The sequence below is a fragment of the Artemia sp. Qi Xiang Cuo genome, chromosome 5, assembly GCF_049724085.1.
Source record: "Artemia sp. Qi Xiang Cuo chromosome 5, ASM4972408v1, whole genome shotgun sequence".
Classification (NCBI taxonomy): Eukaryota; Metazoa; Arthropoda; class Branchiopoda; order Anostraca; family Artemiidae; genus Artemia; species Artemia sp. Qi Xiang Cuo.
The window spans coordinates 38,154,860-38,178,400 of NC_142798.1; the positions used below are offsets into that span (position 1 = coordinate 38,154,860).

At 37.1% G+C, this 23,541-nt stretch overlaps 1 protein-coding gene across 1 annotated transcript in view; it reads right to left on the bottom strand.

Annotated features, from left to right (window-relative positions):
- Positions 1-22,448, bottom strand: part of LOC148952115 (uncharacterized) — a 95,501-nt gene extending 73,053 nt beyond the window's left edge. The window contains exons 1-2 of the mRNA XM_089088848.1: positions 16,411-22,448; positions 480-652 (exon numbers count right to left, since the gene is read on the bottom strand). Coding sequence (XP_088944974.1) covers positions 480-652; positions 16,411-22,425 — 6,188 coding nt within the window. The 5' untranslated portion in view covers positions 22,426-22,448. The remainder of the gene's footprint in view (positions 1-479; positions 653-16,410) is intronic.
- Positions 22,449-23,541: the final 1,093 nt, after the last annotated feature.

Consider the following 23,541-nt stretch of genomic DNA (forward strand, 5'->3'; position numbering starts at 1 on the left):
ATCTTTTGACAAAGAACATTTAAAAGTGAAATGTTAGCACTAAGATCTTACTTCTTATAGCGTTCTTTTGCAAACGTCTTTCATCATTCTGCTCTGATCAGCGATCTAAGAACAATGATAAGTATATCATCAAAGTTCTCTCATCATTGTTCTACATGGCAGAAAGATGGCGTCTTTCATACTTTTTGCTAACATCAGTGACCTACAAGATCTTAGAACAAAGATGAGTTAAAAGAAAGGAAATCTTTGCAGAAAGATGTGAGATCTTAGATGTAAAATCTTAGTGCAAAAGAACGGGCCTAAAGACCCAGCAACTGAAACGTCGATTCAACGCCTTATGCGCCAACAGCGGCTCTAGATGATCTTTATCCTGGTTTAAGGACTGAGGACAACCTTTTTCAAATTACAAGGCCCTTTAAAATGCTTCAAAAACTCTGCTGAAAAAGCTACTGAATGTAAAATAATTTAGATAAACTCACCGTTTTTCATTGTTTTTCTTTAAAACAGAGATGAGGAAATCCAGCATCGACGTAAGTCTTAGCACATACCGTAAATTGTCATCTTTGTCATTAGAGCGGACCTCTAGATCTGCATACATTTTTTCAATATCCTCGCGTTTTGCTTCTATTTCAGCCTTTTCTTTTTCGATCCCCTAAAAATATTTTTTTTTTTTAGATTTCGCCATTTCGTCCATGTTCTTTTTTAAATTCAGTATCAATCAGAATCGGTGACTATACTAAATGTTTATGGATATTGCTGAATATAATCATGTGTGTTGTATAGTACAGGGATTTGTCAGGAATTTTATAACCTGTGCTACACAGTAAATGGATTCTAATAATTAATAATAATAACTTATTTATAACCCACTTTTATACAAAACAAACGGAGTAAAGAACACTAAAAAGGGTAAAAAAAATAAATCAAATACACCGAAACAAAGATAACTTAAACCTTAATCACTGACAAAAACACACGGATAATATTATGGTTTGGGCCTAGGGACACAAAGGCATGTCTTGTTAAATTACTACTAAGCAATTCAAACGATTGGATAATGTTGGTAGCACCATACTTCTCAATAATACGTGTATTACGATATAAAATGGGAAGGTACAGTAAAAATTTGCCATATCTAAAATAAGCGATGCAGATCCGGCGCCAATCATTTTAATTCAATAACGAATACATTCCACTTAAAAACAAGACAGAATGGTTACAATATGTGGTATACATTTTAGCTAAATCTCGGCGAAAATAATTTTCCACGGTTAGGAACAATTTTCGCATATCCGGTATTCAACTTTTCTTTAACATCTCTCACAACTTGAAGTCGCAAACAAGTGAGTGTAGAACAAACACTAATTCCTAACCACCGTAAAATCGTAACATTGCGAATTACTGAGGACCCACAGGACAAATTACGAGCTGATGATTTGGGATTGAAAACTAAATATTCGCATTTATCAACATTCAAATACAGACCAATATCCCGAAACATCATAGAAATACGTTGCACCGATAATGCCAAAATAAACTTGGTTCGGCTTAAAACTAGCAGGTCGTCCGCATACGCAATATAAGACACATCAGATAAATTATAAAAATAAGAAGGCTTGATTCCCAATAACGCATTTTGAATGCAAGCATTAAATAGATAAGGTGATAGCACCCCACCCTGTCGTACTCCAGATTGGACTGGTATATTACCGCAGTACCCTGTACCAGTGTACCAAGTACCCTGTACCCTGTACCAAGAAACAAACTACTATACCAAAATTTAAGTACATGAATGACAGAAGGTTTCACTCCAAACTCTGAAAAAGAGTGCCACATTTGTGCATGGCAAATACTATCGCAGGCTTTAGATAAATCCAAAGCGCAAATATGTAATTTGTAACCTTTATACTGGGCATCATAAAGAGTTGAAGCTAAAATCATATGCACATGTTGACACACAATACGAGGTTGAAATCCAAATTGGTTTGAGTCTTTCGCAGTTCGTTCAATAATATATGGGAGTAGAATATATTCAAAAACCTTACTAATATTGCAAGCAACAGTGATTGGCCTATATGAACTGCAGTCAAAATGCCTCTTCTGCGTCTAAGAATCAAAATTACCGTTCCACAAAGGAAGGAATCACGCACCATTGACAAACATAAACAGAACTGAAAAAGTAACTGGAGCTGAGCGACTAGTGCCAGACAATCACAACGTAAATAGTGAGCGCTAATCCCATCAAGATCACTTGATTTAGACTTAAGGTTAAGTATGCAATTAACAATTCTTTTAGTTGAGACGGGAATAACATGAAGTTGCAAAACTTTAGCTGGCAAAAATTTAGAAACTAAGCACTGAAAATGATAATGAACACTATACTCAATCTTACAAAAAATATTTTTATAATTCCCAAGCCAAGACGAATCTGGGATAACATCACTGGTCCCTAATGAATCAAATTTAGACGTACTAATGACTTCTTTCCATTGTACTGCACTTTTAGGGAACTCCGCCCCATTATATCGAACCAAACGAAGATACCATTAATAGTACAGGAAAATGAGCTCCAAAAAGAGGTCGACCCGAAACAAATTGCAACAGAAATGATTTTTACACCATCTTGTAGAGAAAAAAAACCTGAACAACATATAAATTTTCGCATATTCTGAGTCGACGCAAAATAACCGTTTTTTGGCTTTTAATGCTATTTTTTTCGTTATTCGAATAAATATCGCAATTTTCGTGGACATCGGTTTTTCTTGAAGGGAAGTATGATTCTAACCCAAAATAACATGGCGAGACCGAAAACGAAGTCGGATTTAGCGTAAGAAGCACCATAAAAAAAGTAACTGTATTTTTTCGACTTTTTTCACCTAAAAAATACAATTTTCGTTGTAGCCCGATTTTCTTGAATGAAAGTGTGGTTCTGACGTAGAATCACGAGCTGAGATCGAAAATAGAATCAAATAGGTTGTTCACTGAACCAGAAAAAAAAATCGTAATCATTAATGAATGATCTACATTTTTTTAGAAAATAATTAGGGAAAGTGAATTACAAACCGAACTGGTTTTTAGTGGTCAGTATCGTAAATCACACTTAAAACACTCTTCGTATACAATTTAGGGTCAACCCATAGTGTCTAATCTTCACAGTCTATTAAATAGAATCAATCTTATAAAAAATACAAAATAGAGAATCAGATTCCGACTAGTTTCACAACTGTTTCATTTGGAATGGATTAACGACTAGGGTTCTAGGTTCTCTTCATCATTGTTGCTGTCGATTTTTGGGGAGTTGGAACACATTGTTCCCTTGCAGGTTCTGCATGCTGAAGCACAAACTAAGCCGTTTTTAAAGCAGCTACACCTCGCTGAACTACACAGTACACGACAGGATCACTTCACGATCTTTAGGAGCATACGCGGGGCTGGTGGGAGGTCAGTTGTTAATGGGTACAAGAAGTCATATTTATTCTTCCATCCCCATTCCTCGGCTTTCAGTTCCGGATCAGGCTCCCCGGTCCATACCTGAACTTGATAAAAAACTCTATAGCTATGAAACTTGGCTGCATCAGAAGTTGGTGGCAGATGTTCTGGGTGAACAAAAGAGTTTGCCGTTGTCACTTTCTTTTCAAAAACTTCTCTGCGGAGTTTGTTCAAGTTCCCTCCTTTCGACGAACCGTATATGATCAGCAGGGAGTCTTCACCAGCGGTCTTGATTTCCTCCTTCGAAGCGGACTTCTGCATGAACACTGCAGCTGATGTTCGGAAATCATTGTCTTCTATCAGCCTCTTCAGTGCAAGACCTTTTCCCACACCGTGGATTCGCGAAGTAGAGTCACAGCCTAACAGGGCGTGAGCAAAAAGGATCAGATGACAAGTATCTTGTCCCAGCTTCTCTTTCAGGGTGTGTATGTCCCATATTCGGGGAGCTTTATTCGACTTTGGCTCAAGTGCGAAGAATAGTTTCTTGCTTGACAAGTCACAGTGGTAGCATAAGAGAACCAATAGATCGGTATCGTCCCCAACTACGGCAGTGTCGTGATACCGTGAAGAGGCAACAGCAGCTTCCACAATCGGGACATCTGCGTCACCTGATGCCTGGGAGACAGAGACACCATTTGCACGGAGATGATCAGCCAAAGCGCAGATAAACCTGGCTTTGTTTTTCTTGCAAGATAAGAACTCTTCTTTCTTCAGCTTGAGCTGCATATCTGCTGTGAAGAAGATCTCACGGCCAACTGTACGACTCCTCAACGAGTGAGCCATATCTTTTATGGAAGCCCCACCATCGTAGCCGTCGAAAACGATAGTGGCAGAAGGGTACTTTCCTGTCACGTAAGTTGCATAATGGTCTAGAATCTCCAGGTATCTTTAATTTTTTGTCCATGGTATCCTGTGCAGCAGAGCTCCTCCGTCTAGGATATATCGAGTGCCTTCGGGGAGGGGAAATGAATGCTTCTCAAGGTTGCACGCCTGGGCTATGGCCTTCGCAAGTTCTGGTTTGTTCGCAGTCCGGAGCATGCAGGAGCTGTCAAAAAGTGACGCTGGGTAGGAACACAGTTCGTGTTGAAAGTACTCAGTTTCCGTAAGATTGATCCTTTTCGCGATCATGATAAACCTCTGAAAAAGAAGAGTCGGGTCTAGTCGTTTTCAGTATACCCTTTGCAATTTCGTTGTGGTAAAAAGGAATTGCTGTTCTTTTAGTAGAAAAAAAAAGTAAGAGACCAACAGTACCCACAAGGCGTCAAAGACTTTTAGGCCAACATCTTTGGCAGAATCAACGTTGGCAGACGGATAGGCAGTTAGACCATTTGCTATGCTTCTTAACTGAACATCTCCCTCAAATGGTGAACCCCTTTCCAGAAACTCGATAATCGTCTGCGTATCTTTGCAGTATCTCAGTTGCATCGGCTCTGACATCTCCTTGTGCTGATCGCTTGTAACGTACAGAATTTGTGAGATACGTTCCATCAGAAGGTTTACTGTAGAGCAGACTGGTCGTGACAAAACCCATAAGGACCTCTGAGCCTCTGTCATGCCGCTGCCGTTGGTAAGGCCACCACAGGTTTTAAGAGAGCGCATAAGCTCCTGTTCAATGACAAGATCTGTGGAGAGTCCTGCCCAGAATCTATCAGAACGTCTTACTACATGCATACCACTCTGGAAAGCCTGGTAAACCGTAGGATGGATATCTTGGAGCTTGTCCATTCGTTGGAGGTTAAGATGGCATGATTTCGTATAGTGGTTGTGTCCTGCAGCCGCCAGGTAAGGTAACATGTCTGAGGTAGACTTCAAATGGAGCTCCCATGACCCAGATCGTTCTCCTTTTACAAAGTTTCGTAGAATCGCAACCATGTCCAAATACTGGAACCAAAGCTTTGATGTTCGACACTGGAGCAGTTCTTTTCTCTTTCTGCTGATGAATTCCTGTATTTTTTCTAAGGAAGGATTGCCTTCTGCAACCTCAGTAACTACTTCCTTATTCATCAGTTTCTCGTATAGGTTTCTGAGTTCCACAATTTCTTCGGATTGTAGTCTTGGCTCATCATCACTAGCTTGGTTGTCGGCAAAAACCTCAGAAAGCAGAATGGCGTGTAGCGCAGCGTCAATAAGTAAATGTCCACGTACTGCTCTAGCGATCGCTTTTCCGCTGAGAAGGTGGGGAACAGTATTGGGCGCATACACGTGTTCAAGAACCTCTCTGAGTCCTGACCCATCCATGATGTAACCCACTGCTCTAAGAAAACTCATCATGATATGGAATCCGCCAAGTTTCAGGACGACTTTTGAAAGTGCACTTCCTGGTGAAGCCGCTTCGACCATTGTCATGGCTTTCCACCACACGGGTTGGTCAAAGGTTACGACGGGAGTAAATCCATGTCGCATGGCCTGGTCTACAATAAAAAGCAAAGTGGAGTAAATACAGGTGTCGTCACTAGCTGGGAGATCGATCATTGGGAGGAAAACAATAGACGATTTCCCTGGGTGATTCCCCACCATAAGTGCTTGCTGCGTGGCATTCCAACCCGGTCTTGGAGTTTTCAGGTACCAGGAGGAATGCCAGAGGATTTCAAGGGTAGAGTTAACAACTGGTTGAAAATCTCTCAGACCTTCATATCTGATTCGCGAGAGTATGGAATCGTCTGATTTATGGTGCACAATGCGTATCTTTTGAGCATTTCTTATGTCATCGGCAGTGGGATTAATCCTAGGAATGCGTATTCTAGCAGAAGTTGACGCTGGTGTCACAGAGGCAATGATACCCATACCGTGGAAAGTATTGTTGCCATCGAGAGTGCAGATATCATGATCCACGTTGTCGGCAACGTGGTGAATAAACCCGCCAGGGAGAATTTCATCCAGATCCTCAACTGCGCTGATGGCTGAACATCTTTCGAATCGCCGAACTTCATAGTACGACGAACAGAATCCCATTGCGTTCAGAGTGTCGATGAGATATCGCGACGCAAAGTGATGATGCATCTGTACACCCAGACCTATTTGCAGAGGTGCAATTACAGCTTGTGGTCTAGCTGCTTGTATGATTGCATGACCAATACTAGCAATCTTGAGGTCTACGGTCTTCCCAACAAATATTTCCCGAAGAAAAAGTCTGAGGCTGTCAGGTACAAAGTTCACAGCTTCTGAAGTGGTTGACAGTTTTTCTAAAACGTCGTAGTCGTCTTTGTTTGTCTGTAGGCCTTTTATGTCGTTTTTCAACAGTTTCGCTGCAGCGCAAAGCAACTGTGCTTTTTCCTTCTCGGGATCTGCAGATCTTGCTTCCACATGATACTGATTTAAGATTGATGACGCAGTATCCGTGAAAGTCACTACATTCGACTTTCCGTCGACAGTCGAGATGAGAATTCTAGTACCGAAGTGCTCGAGAATCTTTTTCTTCATATAAACATTGCTGTAAGGTTCAACATCCACTTCAAGAGCGTCACGCATCTTTTGAACTACATCACTGACTGTTGTCTGTTCTTCGTCATTCCTTTCAAGAAACTGCATCGCTTTTATGAAAGCATCCGTTTTCACCTCGTCCTCTGGTCTGCCTGACCTTCTTCTCTTTTTCTCAGGCTCACAGTTCATGTTCTCGTATTTGAATGGAATCCCTCGGCTTGTCCGAAAGTTATTGCTGCAAAGCTGATGGTACACGGCATCAGCGGCATGAAGGTCTGGGACGGTGCATATCCTTCGGTAAACACTGACTGCCCAGTCATCATTTCTCAGTTCGCATGTTTCTTTAATTGTTTTGTCAAAGTCTATGGTCCGAACGCAGAAAACATCTGAGCCTTTCCGGTGTGAAGCTGAGAGGTCAACAGGGCAGCCACAAAACAAGCAACACTCGTTAAACCTGAACTGTGAAGTACTCGACCGCAACTCGCACTTGGCAGTGGAAATTTTAGCTAGCCACTCATCCTTTCGCCTTTGAGTGTCATTGTCAATGTTATGCCTGTGTGTATAATTTTTTCTGCATAACTCATGGACCTTCTGTCCGGCAGTGACCACAACGGTATCCCTTCGCATCTGACTAGATTGGTTAATTCCGGCAGCTCCTTTCTGTGTAATAATCGTGTAATGTGAGTCGTCTTCGACATTTCTTTTGCAGATTCTGCAGTGCTCCAACTGAGTAGACATCTCGCTATAAAAAAAAAAAGAGTTATTAAGCAAAACATATCTGATCGAAATTTTAAGAGATTTCTTTTGTTCAGCCTTGTTGAAAGGTCCAGTAATAATGTCTCTAGGGATGTCAACGTCCCCAAAGTCTTCAAGACAACGGCTATAGGCAAGGCAATTACTTCATTGTTGCACATGGATACGTTATTGAGAGGGCTATGTTTGTTTGAACTTTACTTTCCAAGAAGACGAGGGATATTCAAATGAGCCTTACAGAGAATGTTGAGGAAAGTGTTGAACTAAATGAAAACACGTTATGTTTACACAGATTGTCAAAAGGGTGAAACACAGGAATAAGTAAGTATATTAATTGGGAAAATTCAGGGAATGATAAGGGATATGATCAAAAGACAATATTTGCATGCGACCAATACTACTTGAGCTACTACTATCATACTTCTCCATTTACAATACTGAGGGGAAAGTTGAACTAAATCCAAAGACGCTGTGTGCATGCACAGCGTCAAACTAGCCTAGCTCAAGAATTAATTGGGGTATTAAGTTGGAACTTTCAGAGAATGCTTAAAGGGGAAATATCGTCTCATCAAAAGGCAATATGCGCACACTACTGCTAACGCTACTGTTAGTGCAACATTTACTACTACTACTTCTATTGCAACTACTTTTAAAGTTAACCTGTCGTGATGATGAGGTCACCTGTTGGTACAAGGTGTATTTCAGGGGACGATTGTCTTCTCAATAGATGTCGCTTTAAAACAAAAAAAAAAAAACAAAAAACTTCAACTGACATGAAACATCAAAGAATTTTACGCAAAGCAGTAAAGTACAATAATTTATCCTTTAAAATTTTAAAGTATTCAGTTCCGAACCACCATTATAAAAACCGACTTCTTACCTGCGCTAATCATTCATCAGAACACTAGCAGATTCACCGGAAAGTATTACTCGACTGTTAGATGGCGGAATTTCGAATAAAATTTTTCTCGGGGTAGATGGCGAATTTAAATAAAGGTTATGACTGTCACTGACCGGAACTAGTTTTCTACTCGACTTTCTGGCATTACTTGAGGTCTTCGTCTAATTGATTTCTCAGTCAAATCTTGGGAATAAACTTTGAAATCTTTAAAACACTGAGTGATGAATGTGACGATTTTCATTTTTATTGCATTACGTAGCCTTCGAAGTGTCTTATACTAGTGCCTAGTTCAGGTATTTTTACGAACAACCGATCATTTGTTGAATAACAAGTGCCGATTGATTGTCTTTACAAAAATTACCGCAACGCATATTGATGATAGTGAAACTTTTTTGTTTTGCACCAGACACCCAATCGGACTTCATTTTCTGTCTCAGCTTGTCATTCTGCATCAGAATCATACTTCATTTCAAGAAAAACGGTCGGATACTAAAATTATATTTTTTTCCGGAAAACGTAAAAAAAATCGCATTAAAAGCCAAAAAACCGTTATTTTGCGTCGACTCAGAATATGCGAAAATGGATATGTTGTTCAGTTTTTTTTTCTCTACAAGATGGTGTAAGAATCATTTCTGTTGCAATTTGTTTCGGGTCAAACCTCCATTTGCCTGTACTATTAAACTCCGCTTTTGTCTTACTTTTTATATCAAACACTTGGCCTCGCAAGGGCCGCCCACACACAATCCAGATGCAAAGCCTGAGTTTAGCATGATTTTTGACGGCTTTAAGACTCGGGTCTTCTTTCCAAATTGGACTTCAAGTTTTGAGTTTAACCCGGACAAAGGGAACAGCCACATTCTCAGCTTGTTTCATGCACTTAAATAAGTGAAGGTAATAAACATTCGGTTGCACTCTGGCTTGTGGCGAAAAAACACTCATGCACAGTAGATTAAAAGGGATCTTGACGCAGGACAACAGAGCTGTTAGGATAGAAATATATAAAGGCCAATTGGCTTTGCTCCACTCTCGAGTCATACAACATTTTTTATTAGAAGCATAAGGATAATTAGATGGATCAGCGGTTAATGTCACAGTAAGGCAAAGGGGAAGGTGGTCAAAATCACGTTCGTTTTCGTCAATATTAACGAAAGAACAGGGAACATCGGCAGAGCAAATAAAATCATCAATATTGGTCACAGTACTACTATTATGAATATAACTGTAATTAAGAGCTTTGGGTACTATATAAAAGGGTGCTACTACAAACATTATTTTTCTAATAGTGAAAGTCATGATTTGGCTTTATTTTACAGTGAGTTGTTAGTAGTAGTTCTATTTTCATGTTTTTTGCAATTCATTTGTACCATATCTTAAACATTTTCAGACCTCAGGTGGCTTAGTAGTGCATTAAGTTGTTAGTGCTAGTAGTATTATCGTGTTTTTTGCAATCCATTTGTACTATACCTTAAACATTTTCTGATATTTTCTTGATGAAACGTAGCTTTATTGTCCTCAGGTGTCCTTATGTTGCAGCGAGTTGCTAGTAGTAGCAGTAGTAGTTTTCGTGTTTTGCATGCCATTCATACTATAATCTATAAATTTTCAGATATTTTCTGGATAATGCATACTTTTGTTGAACAAAAGTAGCTTAGTAGTGCAGTACGTTTCTACTACTAGTAGCATTATCGTGTTTTTGCATACCTTCTGAATTATACCTAAAACATTTTCAGGTATTTTAAAGATAAAATATGTGTGTATTGACCTCAGGTAGTTTTATGTTATAGTTAGCTGTTATTAGTAATTCTATATGTATGTTTTTTTGCATGACATTTATACTATATCTTAAACATTGTCCGTTATTTTTCTTGATAAAACATAGCTGTATTGACCTCAAATGTCCTTATGCTATAGTAAGCTGTTAGTAGTAGTAGTAGTTTCATGTTTTCACGTGGCATTCATACTATCATCTATAAATTTTCAACTTTTTTCTTCATAAATTGTACTTTTGTTGACCTCAGGTGGCTTAGTCGTGCATTACGTTGTTGCCACTAGCTGTATTATCATGTTCTTGCCAGCCATTCGGGCAATAGTTTCAGAATTTTCAAATGATTCTATGATGAAATGTAGCTATTTTATCAGCAAGTATCTTTTTGGTTAAGCTACTTTTTAGTATTCTTCATATTGTGATGTTTTTCGCAATCCATTTGTACTATACCTTAAGCATTTTCATATATTTCATGATAAAACGCATCTGTATTGACCTCAGGTGCCTTTATGTCACACGAAGTTGTTAGTAGTCCTTCATTTTTCATGTTTTTAGAAGCCTTTTGTACTATGCATTAAACATTTTCAGATACTTTCTTGATACAACGTGGCTGTATTGGCCTCAGGCGTCCTTATGATGCAGCAACTTGCTAGTAGTAGTAGTATATTCATGTTTTAGCATGCCATTCATACTATAATCTATAAATTTTCTAATATTTTCTTGATAAAACATACTTTTGTTGACCACAGGTGACTTAGTTGTAGAGTAAGTTGTTAGTACTAGTTGTATTATTGTGTTTTGCCAGCATTTCATACTATAGCTTAAACATTTTCAGATATTTTTTTGATGAAACATACCAATAACGGCATGTGATATTTTTATGTAGCATCTATCTGTTTGTGGTATTTCCATTTTCATGTTTTTGCAAGTCTTTTTTACAATACCTTATATATTTTCAGATATTTCTTGATATAACGTATATGTTTTGACCTCATGTGTCCTTATTTTACAGTGAGTTGTTAGTAGTAGTTCTCTCTGTTTGGATTTGATGTGTAATACACAGTTTGTGGTTACGAAGTGGGAGTAGGTAAAAACATTTTTATATTGTTGCTTTATTTGAATGTTGTAGCAGGGGTGTTTACAGATGAATCGTGTTTGTAGCTGTGCTTAACTATAATCACTATTTGAATAAAATCAGAGAAGAGAGAAAGATAAAAATAGGCTCATAATCAATCATTATGGCTCATAATTAGCTATAAGCTAAGCACAGCTTATAGCTAAGCTGTGCTTATCTATAATTACTATTTGAATAAAATCAGAGAAGAGAGAAAGATAAAAATAGGCTCATAATCAATCATGTAAACGAGAATATTCAAATAAAGAAGAAATGTCATTACCCCAAATTTACATGAGGCGAAAAATATGTCTTTTTAGGCACTATTACAAGCCTACACTCATTAAATCACTAAATGCAGTTACTAAATTTATCTGACATTTTCCTTGTCCCCCCCCCCCCATTTTCATGGATTTGGCAATTTATTTGTGTTATTGCTTAACTAGTATTATTTATTTGTACTTTCTTGATACAATTACTCAGGATTTTAAGGGCTTGATACTTCCAATTATGTTTGGGGCACGGCCGGGTATTATTCGAGACCAGCCATAGGTTTTGTAAAAAATAGGAACTAGTTATATTTATTTTAAGTTTTAAGATTGTTCCCAACTTTAGCTGAAAAACCTTTTCTATTTGTTTAATTACATTTCATAAAACTTTAAAGTCTTAAGAATCCAATACTTTTGGTAACGTAAAAAAAATATCTCTGTTTGGATTTGATGTTTAATCAAACAGTTAGTGGGAGTGGAAGTAGGTAAAAGCATTTTTTATATTGTTGCTTTATCTAAATGTTGTAGCGGGCGCGTTTGTAACTGTGCTTAGCTATCATTACTATTTGAATTAAATCAGAGTCGAAAGAAATATAAAAATAGGCTCAAAATCAATCATGTAAACGAGAATATTCTCATTAAATCACTAAATACAGTTACTAAATTTGTCTGACATTTCCTTGCCACCCCCCCCCCCCCCCTATTTCATGTTTTTTTGCAATCCATTTGTACTATACCTTAAATATTGTTATTTATTTACATGTTTTAAATGCAATTAATCAAGATTTTAATGGGGCCGATACCTCAAATTAAATCTCGGATAGGGCGGGTGTGATTCGGAAAACAGCCAGAAGTTTAAAAAATAGAGAGTAATTATATTTATTTTAAGTTTTAAACTTGTTCCTTACTTTAGCTGAATAACCTTTCCTATTTGTTTAATTACATTTCCTAAAACTGTGAAGTCTTAAGAATCCAACACTTTTGGTAACGTAAAAAAATTATCTCTGTGTGGATTTGATGTGTCATCAAACAGTTAGTGGCTACGAAGTGGGAGTAGGTAAAAGCATTTTTATATTGTTTTCTTTATTTAAACGGTGTAGCAGGGGTGTTTGTAGATGAATCGTGTTTGTAGCTGTGCTTAGCTATAATTACTATTTGAATAAAACCACAGTCGTAAGAAAGATAAAAACAGGCTCAAAATCAATCATGTAAAAGAGAATATTCAAATAAAGAAGACATGTCATTACCCCAAACTTACACGAGGCGAAAAATATGTCTTTTTAGGCATAATTTATAAGACTAAACTCATTAAATCACTAAATGCAGTTACTAAATTTGTCTGACATTTTCCTTGTCTTCCCCTCATTGTCATGTTTTTTGCAATTAATTTTTGTTATAACTTGAATATTATTAGTTATTTGTATGTTTTAAATGAAATTACTCAGGATTTTAAGGTGTTGATACTTCCGCTTATATCTCGGGCAGGGCCGGGTAGGATTCGGAAACCAGCCAGAGGTTTTGTTAAAATAGAGAATAACAATATTTATTTTAAGTTTTAAACTTGTTCCCTACTTTAGCGGAAAAACCTTTTTTATTTTTTTAATTACATTTCATAAAACTCTAAAGTCTTAAGAATCTATTACTTTTGGTAACGTAAAAAAAATGTCTCTTTTTGGATTTGATGTGCAATCACACAGATTGTGGTTATAAATTGGGAGAATGTAAAAGTATTAGTGTATTGTTGCCTTATTTAAATGTTGTAGCAGGAGTGTTTGGAGATGAATCGTGTTTGGAACTGTGCTTGGCTATCATTACTGTTTCAATGAAATCAGAGTCGAAAGAAAGATAAAATTAGGCTTAAAATCAATCATGTAAACGAGAATATTCAAATAAAGAAGTAATCTCGTCACACCAAACTTACATGAGGCGAAAAATATGTCTTTTTAGCCATTATTTATAAGCCTAAAGTCATTAAATCACTAAATACAGTTACTAAATTTATCTGACATTTCCATGCCCCACCCCCTATTTTCATGTTTTTGCAATCCATTTGTACTATACCTTGAATATTGTTATTTATTTACATGTTTTAAACGCAATTAATCAGGATTTTAAGGGGCCGATATCTCAAATTATATCACGGGTAGGGCCGGGTATGATTTGGAAACCAGCCAGAAGTTTTGAAAAAAATAGAGTAATTATATTTATTTTAAGTTTTAAACTTGTTCCTTACTGTAGCTGAAAAAACTTTTCTATTTGTTAATTTCCGTGTCTCAAGCACGCCACTTAGGAACAATAAACTATTCAACGTTTTGTGAACGATCGCAAACTGTATCTAGCCAGTAGACATTTAATTTATCAGATCAGTCAAAAATGTCTATGAAAATAGATATTTTCATTGTGTATAATTTTAAAATTCTTGTAATTTCTTTTAATATGGATTTTATTGGTGAATGTTTGCATGAATAGCTGAAGTGCCTAAAGTTAGTAAATAGAAAACTCATACTGAGGAAACATTTAGGACATGGGGGGGACTTTTAAAAAAAGGATAACATTCTAAATGACATATTTGATAATGATAGGCAAAAAGTTTCGGAATTGGACGTTCAAAGCATCCGCTTGTCTAAGTCCTGAAAGATGAGGTCTGAAATGAAGTTCTGATGACTTTTTCTTACACATTCATAACTCTTAATGGAACCTCTATATTGAAAATGGGGGGGATGTCCACACAACTTTGGAGGGAGGGGACTCCTTGGTGGTTGGGAGAGGGGTCCCTTGAAGGTTGAGGTCCTTGATGGCTAGAGTCATTGGTGGTTGTGGTCCTTGATGTTCAAATCCATAATCGTCTCACTAATCCCATATTGTGTACTTGTTCATTCTAAGATATGTAAAAAAAAGTTGAAATAAAATTATCATGTTAAAAATAATCTACAAAAAGGTATAAAAAAATGGGGGCTTGGGCCCAAAAATTTGGAGGGGTGTGGGCTCCTTGGAGGTTTGGGGAGAGGGGACCTTGGAGGTTGAGGTCCTTGGTGGCTAGGGTCCTTGATGGTTCATATTCATAATCATCTCACTAGTTGATTTCTAAGGATTCCTGAGGATTGTTCTGAATTTCTTGGCATCTACACCTTTATTAGTATCGACTTTTTATAATGACAATACGGCTTAAATGGTACTTGTGTAATATACAGAACACAGTTGGGAGGTAAAACTAGGTTAATTCACAATGTCATCTTCACACCAAGGGCTCTATTACTTTCCACTTTTTAGCATACTCCATTGCCAAACACAATATTTTATATCGCCCACATCATTCATTGCTGAAATTTCCCGGGATATTAATTGCGTCACTCCCGGTCGTATTTCTAGCTGTGTGATTGGCTGTGATCGTGTACTGGCAGTATTCTAACTCATTGGAGGTCAATGATCTTGTCCCGGTTGTATTCACTGAGCGTATTGCGAAACACCCGAAAGTTGGTCAATGGCCGCATATGGTGTTCTCCCAGTGGTATTACCCCCCCAACCCTACTTTTATTTGTACAAACTGAAGGCATCGTAAGATTTTTAAGATTTTCGTTGAGCCAGCCAAAGTTTAGCCCTAAAACAGGATAGAATGGAGGAGGAGTGTTTGACTTTTGACAGATTAACGCTGCTACCAGTTTGTAGTATTAGTAATTTCGAAATTGTATAGGAAACAAAGGTTAGATAAATTTCCTTCTTTTATAGGCTTTATTTTTAACGTTTTTACGACAAGTTAGTGCAGTAAGCTGATTAAAAAAAAGCAGAGATTTTTTTATTTGACTTCTAAAACACACATCACGGACACAGTCCATTTTCATTTCCAAAATATAAGTTTGTTTTGTTTGAATTTCGCCTGTTCGTCGAGAGTTTTATTAATTCCAAACTTTATTGTTGTAGACACGCAAACAGGATTTTTTTTAGGGGGGGGGGGAATGATGAACAAACTTATTTTTTGGTAATATGAATAAGAAATGCACTATTTCGGGGAGAGAGGGATAGGCCCCGAGGCCCCCTGTGTACACCACTACATCATTGTACAAAAATAGAATTGAAAAAATTGAAATACTAAAGTAGGCCAAGAACTATTGGTATAAGGTCCACCCAGAGAGCTCTTGCCTCTAAATCATCATTATTTACTCGTTGTTTGACCTTGTTGTTTACCACTAGGTCTATCCTTGGTTTGCTTTGGAAATTTTCTTAGATATTTCTAAAGATTTTCTAGGCAAAAAGAAAAAAAAAACACTAAATAAAGCCAATCTCATCCCATATTGTAGTGATCCGATTACTCACATCTAACACAAATTATCCATCAGAAGCCCTTGTTTACCGTGTGTAAAACTTGGCTAACCTTTGCCCGGCTATTATGTGTTATCAAAGTAGATATTTAGAAATGAGGACGGAAATGTTGTTAAGAAAATGGCTCAGTTTCTTATTCAAAATTAAAGAAAAAAAATCGAACACTTTTCTCAAGAAAACTTTTTATCACGAGTAACAAATTAAAGGAACTAGACGATGGAGAGAATATTGTCTTTATTTAGCTTTTTAACGTAGTGACTTCTTGCTAATTTCTTGCTCCATTATATAAGCTTTTTTTTTAATATCATGAGTTTTTGTTGAAACTAAATAAATTAATGTAAAATGGAAGCTATGAGCATTTACTGAAGATTTTATTACTAACCTCAATGATTTCCATTAGTCCTTTAATCTTCTTCAATAATATTGTTTTTTCTTTTTTCAGTTCATCAATAGCCAAAAAAGCACCGGTGATATTTGAATCCTTTTGCCCAAGTTGAGTGGAAGTAGGGGGGCCACTATCATCCTGTTTGACTCTAAGAAAGTCACGTATATTTCGAAGCGAGCTACTTCCAGAAGGTGTGGTACTAAATGATTGTATTTGGCTGCCAGGTGTACCGCTGGGGATTTTATCCCTCTGCAAGGAACTTAGCATCGTACCAGGTCTCTTCCTTTCTGCTTCTGTAGTAGATACATTAGCCAATTCACTAAAACCAGGTCGAAACGCCTTTTTTGAACTTCCTGGGAGTACATTTTCAGAATTTACACCCGTGGCATTATTGCGATTTATAAATGAAAATTTCATCAAGCCTTTCCCACTTGTTTCACTAGGATTACTATCGGAGAAGTTCTGCAGCCCACAAGTACTTTGTTTCGCTGCTAGGATATTTCTTTGCATAACGCTCTGCGACAATGGTTTCTCAAATTTCTGACTGCAAGAGGGAACAGGACTTGGCTTACCGTCCTCATCATCTCGCTTCTGAGTAGTGTTTGGCTGTTTTTTAATAGGGTTTCTACTATAATCATGGCTTTTAATGTTGGATGATTTATTAGGAAACATTTCTCGCTTGGTATTGAACAGACTTAATGGAGAGTCATGTGTAGTGTTGTCTTCTTTGAACGGAGTTTTTAAAATTCTTAATTTATAGTCACCATCACTTGTATTTGAGCTTCTTTGATAATCAAATTTCATTAATGGGTCAAGTTCCTCAAGATTTTTTTGATTCTGAAGCTTGTTTGTGCTCTTGTGTAGAATAAAACAATCGTCAGAAGAGTCAATAATTTCGTACGACTTTTTACGCCACGTGCCTTGGTTTGGATGCTGCATTTTGCGATTATTTGTTTCCATGCTCAGAGTTTCAGGATCAGCCGATTCTTCCCTTGCATCGTTTGAGCTGTTACCTAAATCAATGTTTTTTCTAGCAAAGCATAACCCAGAAATTTGGGCTGATTCCTGAAAATTTGTCGTCTGCCAATCATAGCTTTGGAGAACTTTCTGATTTATTGTTTGTCCATCTGTCTTAACACCATCGCTAGGATTTCCCAAGCGAAAATTTTCAGATTCATCACTAATTACTTTTTGCTTTGATCTTTCATCGAGTTCATTTTGAAATTTATCTAATATCTCTTTTGACTTCACAGAAAACTCTTCAGGTGAATTGTGAAATTCATTTTGAAAAGCTTTGTAATCTATTGAAGATACAGAATCTTCACGAGGTTTACTAAGCAATCGGAAGGAATAATTTCTAATCGCAGGATCTACATGAGGAAGTGCTCTAACACTTTCTGCACTGGATGTGGGATCTACGTTTGTATTTCTTACCACTAAACCTTTTGTATTTCCAACTTCCATCCCACGACTAAAGTCAGAAGAGCTTGCGAAGGATTCGTCATAATGCGGAGTATGATCTTTGTCTATTTCTTCTTTGATGAGTCTAGCACTGTTTTGTGCGTTCTCTTCTATACTGGGCATCGTGTATCCAGTTATTGTTTTATCACTACCTATAAAAGACTGATTCATCACAGAAACACTTTCAGTCAGTGTTGGAACCTGTAGGTGTTGTTTTTCACAGATAACTCGATCAAAAGTACCTTTAATTAATTTGTCTGGCTTCATAAAAATGTTACTTTCCAAAGTGTCAGCTGAAACCAAGGCTTCGACACCACTTCCCACGGTAATACTTGTAAAAGCCTCAAACCGACGATCAATAACTTTGTTTTGGCATAAAGCACCATCTTCAGGCAAAGTCTCAAGAAGATTTTGATCTTGACTCTCTTTTTCAAATTCATTCTGTTGTTGTGTGATCGTATTCACACACTGCTGATAAGAGTATAGACTTACGTCTGGATCCGTAATTTTTTCTGAGCTCTCACTACGTTCAAAATTTTCAGCTTGCTTTCCCAGCATGACAGATAATGGAGAATCTTCAGTGGATTCTTTCACTGATGCAACATTAGTTTTATCTGTGCATTTATCAAGCTTAAGCTCATGTTTCTCTACATGCATATTTTCTCTTGTCATGACATCCCGAAGTTGGGTATATTCACAGTTTCTTTGCAATTCGGCGTAACCAGAACTGGGATCTTTGAACAATATCTCATTTATATCTACCTGCTGATGAAGGGAATCTCGAAGATTATTAGCAATTTTCCCTTTGCATTCTTCACTGTAATAGTCGGTTTCCACCCCCAAAGGTGGATTCTCACATTCCACCTTTGAATTGCGCTTATCAGGATAGTCATTAGGCTTTGAGTAGAAAGAGTATCCAGAAGAGTGAATCTCGTTACTTTTTTCAGCCTCCGTTTCACCACTTTCAATATTATATGATGAAGCTGCTTCAGTTATTAAACGTGCAGGATCTTGGGAACAGCTTTCAACTGAGTAGGGATCAATATAATCATGTCTTATTTGACTTAGTCTTCTAAGAGTTTCATCATGTCTTGAGCGTTTTATACTTCTAAGATTAACATTAAAACGTTCAGTACTATTACTGATATGATCTGGACATAGTCCTATTGTGCTATCAACTTCTCTCTGGGTTTCAAAATTATTGGCACCAATTATTTGATTTGGTGGATTTTCGGAACTCTCAATGGCATTATCAGACTGAAAAATTGCAGAAGTTCTAACGGACATGTTGAATTCAAAATCACTTAAATCTTTCGTATTTTTTTTACTCGTCTGCAATTTGGAAAAGACATCAATACTCTGAAGTTCCGACTTATCGGTATTTGCAACATTTTCTTGTTCATTTTTGTTTTCTGAATAGGTGTAATCACGGATTTCATAGGAACGACAGTCGTTCTTGTCTGGCTTAAGAAATAAAGGCGTTTCTTTATCCGAAATATCTCCAGACAAATTTTCATTTTTTAAATCGTTTTCACGTGCTTTTTCGGTGTCTAGTCTTATGGATTTTGGATCATCAACAGGTAATTTTTTCATGTTATCTGAAACTACCTCGGAACTAAACAATGATACTGAGAGGGCTCTATCACTCTCTTCAGATATTTTATACAGGGGTATTTTAATACTTTCTTTATTACTAAAACCTGGGGTTTTATCAAAAATGTTTGAGTTTCTTATTAAATTTTCTGTGCTATTTGAATGACCCGATTCGTATACTCTATGAGCGTACGGGTTTGCAAAGCTTTCCACACGGGAATCAGCCTGTTCTACCCAAAGAATATCGGAGCTACTATCACAGCTTTTGGTCGTTTCAAAATGTTCAGATGGCAGTATTTCATTTTCATAGACCCTTTTAGCAAAGGTTTTACTTGTACATGAACTTTGACTATCGGACAGCTTCTGAGAGCTCAAGTTTGACCCTATCCCTGAATCCTCTTGATTTTCTTGAGAAATAGCAGCAGTAGGTTTACGAAGAGCGCGCATTATTTGATCATCACTTAGGTCTGGTTTACTGTCTTTTTTTAAAACTCGAACAAATGATGTCTCTTCAATCAAATTACTGTATGTCTCATTTGTACCAACAACTGCAAGCACCCGGTCATTTACCTGACCAGTTTCTAATGTAGCAACCATAGAGTATTGACGTTTAAAAGATTGTTCAGAATTCCCCAGCTCTTTGGAAGTTTCTTCACTTGATACTTCTTCCTTACAAATGAATTCTTGAGTTAACTTTTCGTAAGTTTTATTTTTTGGGGTTTCAACTTTGCGAGACAATTTTTCATTTAGAATATGGTTTGTTGCACACGTACTAGCGTCACTAGGTTGTTGGGCGTCTAAAGCATAGCTAATGTCTACTATTTTAAGTGGACTTGAATTACAAACGGATGAATTTACCTCCTTTTTTCGAGCATATTTCTCTTCATCGTAGCCCCCTTCTGCGTCACAAACATTATCAAGGGTCAATTTTTGATCAGGACTATAGTTGGCAAGGCCGCTTTCATTCTGAGTTTGCTTTTCGGAACTAAAATCACTTTTAAGATGACACGGTTTGGCACCAGTTGATTCAGCTGTAGGCTTTTGTTTATTATACTTTGCAGCATCTTTCTTTTCTTGCTTGCTTAGTCCCTGTTCTGTATTATTTTGCCCGTGTGTTCTATTATGACTTTCTCCTGTATTTTCACTAGGTAGTTTTCGCTTCGCGAGGTGTCCTTGACCACAACTACTGAGTTTCTTTGAACCAATATTTTCCATTCCTCTTTTTTCTATTACTTCTTTGTCATTGAGAGTCTTTCCGGTGGACTTTAGTAACCGACGTTTCCTCAAGTTACCATCTGACCACATCTGACTGTCCACGGGAAGCTTACTTTTACATTTTACTCGAACAACATTTTGCACATTATCAATTGGCTCCGTTCTTCTCTTTACTGAACTAGAGATTTGATTTCCCTGGACTGAGTTTTTATCTACATGATTTTGAGGAAAACTTCTTCTAGAATCCTCCCAAGAATCATTAGGAGCAAAATATAGAGAACGGGGTGCTTCACCAAAATCACTTGAGCGCTTCGTAAGTTGACGCTCATGCTGTCTCAATTCATCCATCTCTGATCTAAAGTCATCATTGTTTTTCAGTTGATTTTTGAGCTCATAATTTGCAGGATTTCTTGTTTTTTTCGCATGTAGACCTTTTATTTTTTGCTTATTTGCGGATTGATTCTGGTCCCTTACATTTTCCAAAGGTCCACTTTGGTGATTTTCAAAGTAACAATGTCTTGAAAGTTCATTTCCACAAGTTTTTCCATTGAGTGTTTCTTGCATACACTCCTTATTTGGAAGAAAAAATTCACGACTCTCTGGAGGCTGGGTTTTCTCAGCAGCACTTATTTCTAAACCATTTTCTCTTTCATTGCTGGAACTTCTAGACACGCTAACGTCCATGGTAGCTGGTGATTTGTTTGAAAAGGATCCCGCTGTGGCAATCTTTTTTTTATTTCTCAAGTTGAAGTCCTTTAATTTTTGTTTCAATTCTAAGATGGAGGTAATCCCCGTGGAGTCTTTACTGGCACCCATTGACGATAATGGAATTGATTTACTTGTTACATACTTCTGGTTTCTTTGCTGTTTAGGGCTAGAAACTTCCCCAGTTTCTTGTTCGTTAGTAATTTTATTTCTGAGCTTACGAAGGTCATCATAAGTCAATCCAAATTTTTTACTATTTGACATTTTTGAAACGTCGGTTGAACTTTTATATTCACGGGATGTTCTTAATCTCTCCTTTTCTTTTTCAAAAGTTTGTCTTTGATAATTATTGACATTTACAGATGAAACTTTTGACCCCATTTCTTGGTTCTCTTTCAAATGTAGTGTTTGTTCTTTTTTACGTTTTACGCTTCTTTTCTTACGTTTTCTGGCTAAGCGTTCAACAATTCTAGTAGATTTAGAATACTGAGGAAATCTGAATGAAGATAAGATTGAATGTTCTTGTTTCATGTTTTGTGATAATGATTCAACGAGGTTACAATTTTCCAGCCATTCTAGAGTTGACTTATAACTTTGATCACGTAGAGCTTTTGCACCTTTCTTTAGTTGATTTTTACTAGCTTTTTTGAAATGAATGAACTCGGTGACACTCCCTATGGATGGACTCGTTGGACAACTGTTTACGCCATCTACATAAACGTGTCTAAAGGGACACAGCACTCTTCTAGAAGTAACAATATCAACCATTCTGTTGTTCAAACATCTTAAATATGAACAAATACAGAAATCACTGCATACAAATTTTGACGGTGCGCATTGGCAGTAAGTTTCACCCTTAGCTACACTAAAGTATTTTTGACGCAGCAGTTTACCGTTCACTAGCGTATAAGTATCATTAATGTCCGTGATAATAGAAGTATCTGAGCAAGAGCAGAATTTAATATCGTCTACTTCTACTTCTATGTCAGAGACACATTGACAGAACGTACTTGAATCAATAGGATCAGTAAACTTCATATGAGTTTGACGGCTAGATCCATTCTGTATATTAAATGTTGATTTGAATGAGACCGCGGGCATCGTTATCGAGCTATCCCTGCAAAAGTTATTCGTGTTAAAAAGGAAATGAACTAAAAAAAAATGGGATACATAAATTGGTGTTAAAAAGGGATTAAGGCTAAAATTTATTTCAGTGAAAATGTATAAAATCCAACCTAATATTTTTACAGAAGTTGGAACTAAGACTATGGCCTCTATAAGCCGGACAGTAAAAATTAGAGATGTATTTTATCAAATAGCACCAACTTTACTTTCCAAACCAATTTATTAAATAACCAGCGGAAAGTGAAAAAAAAACCTTTTGTGTTTTAATTTAGAAGAAAGACAATATCTGGGGCTTGAGATTGAAGGCCATAATCCGCAGAGTCATGATAGAGTTGCCTAACCTTCTTGAAGCATAAAAACAGATCAATAGGTGTTCCTAGAAATTATGTCTGGAGGCTGCTAAAACCAAGAAACATAGTGTTAAGTTCATTACATTTTGCTGCTTAATAAATTTTTAGCAAAAGAAGGGAATAGTAATGACAATAAGTAACTGCAAAACTCATTACGTATATTATACGGGAAATACCTATGTTCATTCAATGAATTTCTACGGGAAGAAAGCTTTGGCTCCTTATTCCCCTCAACCATGCATGCACCCATGAATCGGCCAATCGTGGATAACATTTGGTAACAACGTCTGTTTGAATTTAGTTTCAATTTAGATGGTCATACATAACAGTGAGAGAAATTACAGAGTAGTTTCAGACAAAAACATATGCTAGTAGAAGGCCAGGTATTACCGCGATACGAACAAGATCATTGACCTACTAACGGTACGAACAACAGTACGAACAGGATGCCAGCCAATCAGAGGGCTACAATCTGTGGACGAACAAGATCACGTGCCTCTTTCAAGACCAATCACGGATGGCCGAACAAGATCACGTGCCTCTTTCTAGGCCAATCAGGGGGTCGGAAATACTAACTGGAAGTAACGCAACTGATATAAGGAAGGATTTTCAGCATAGTTAATATTAGTATGAGAATAAAACTAAAGAAGCGAGGACAGTTTGACATTGCTCGTTTATT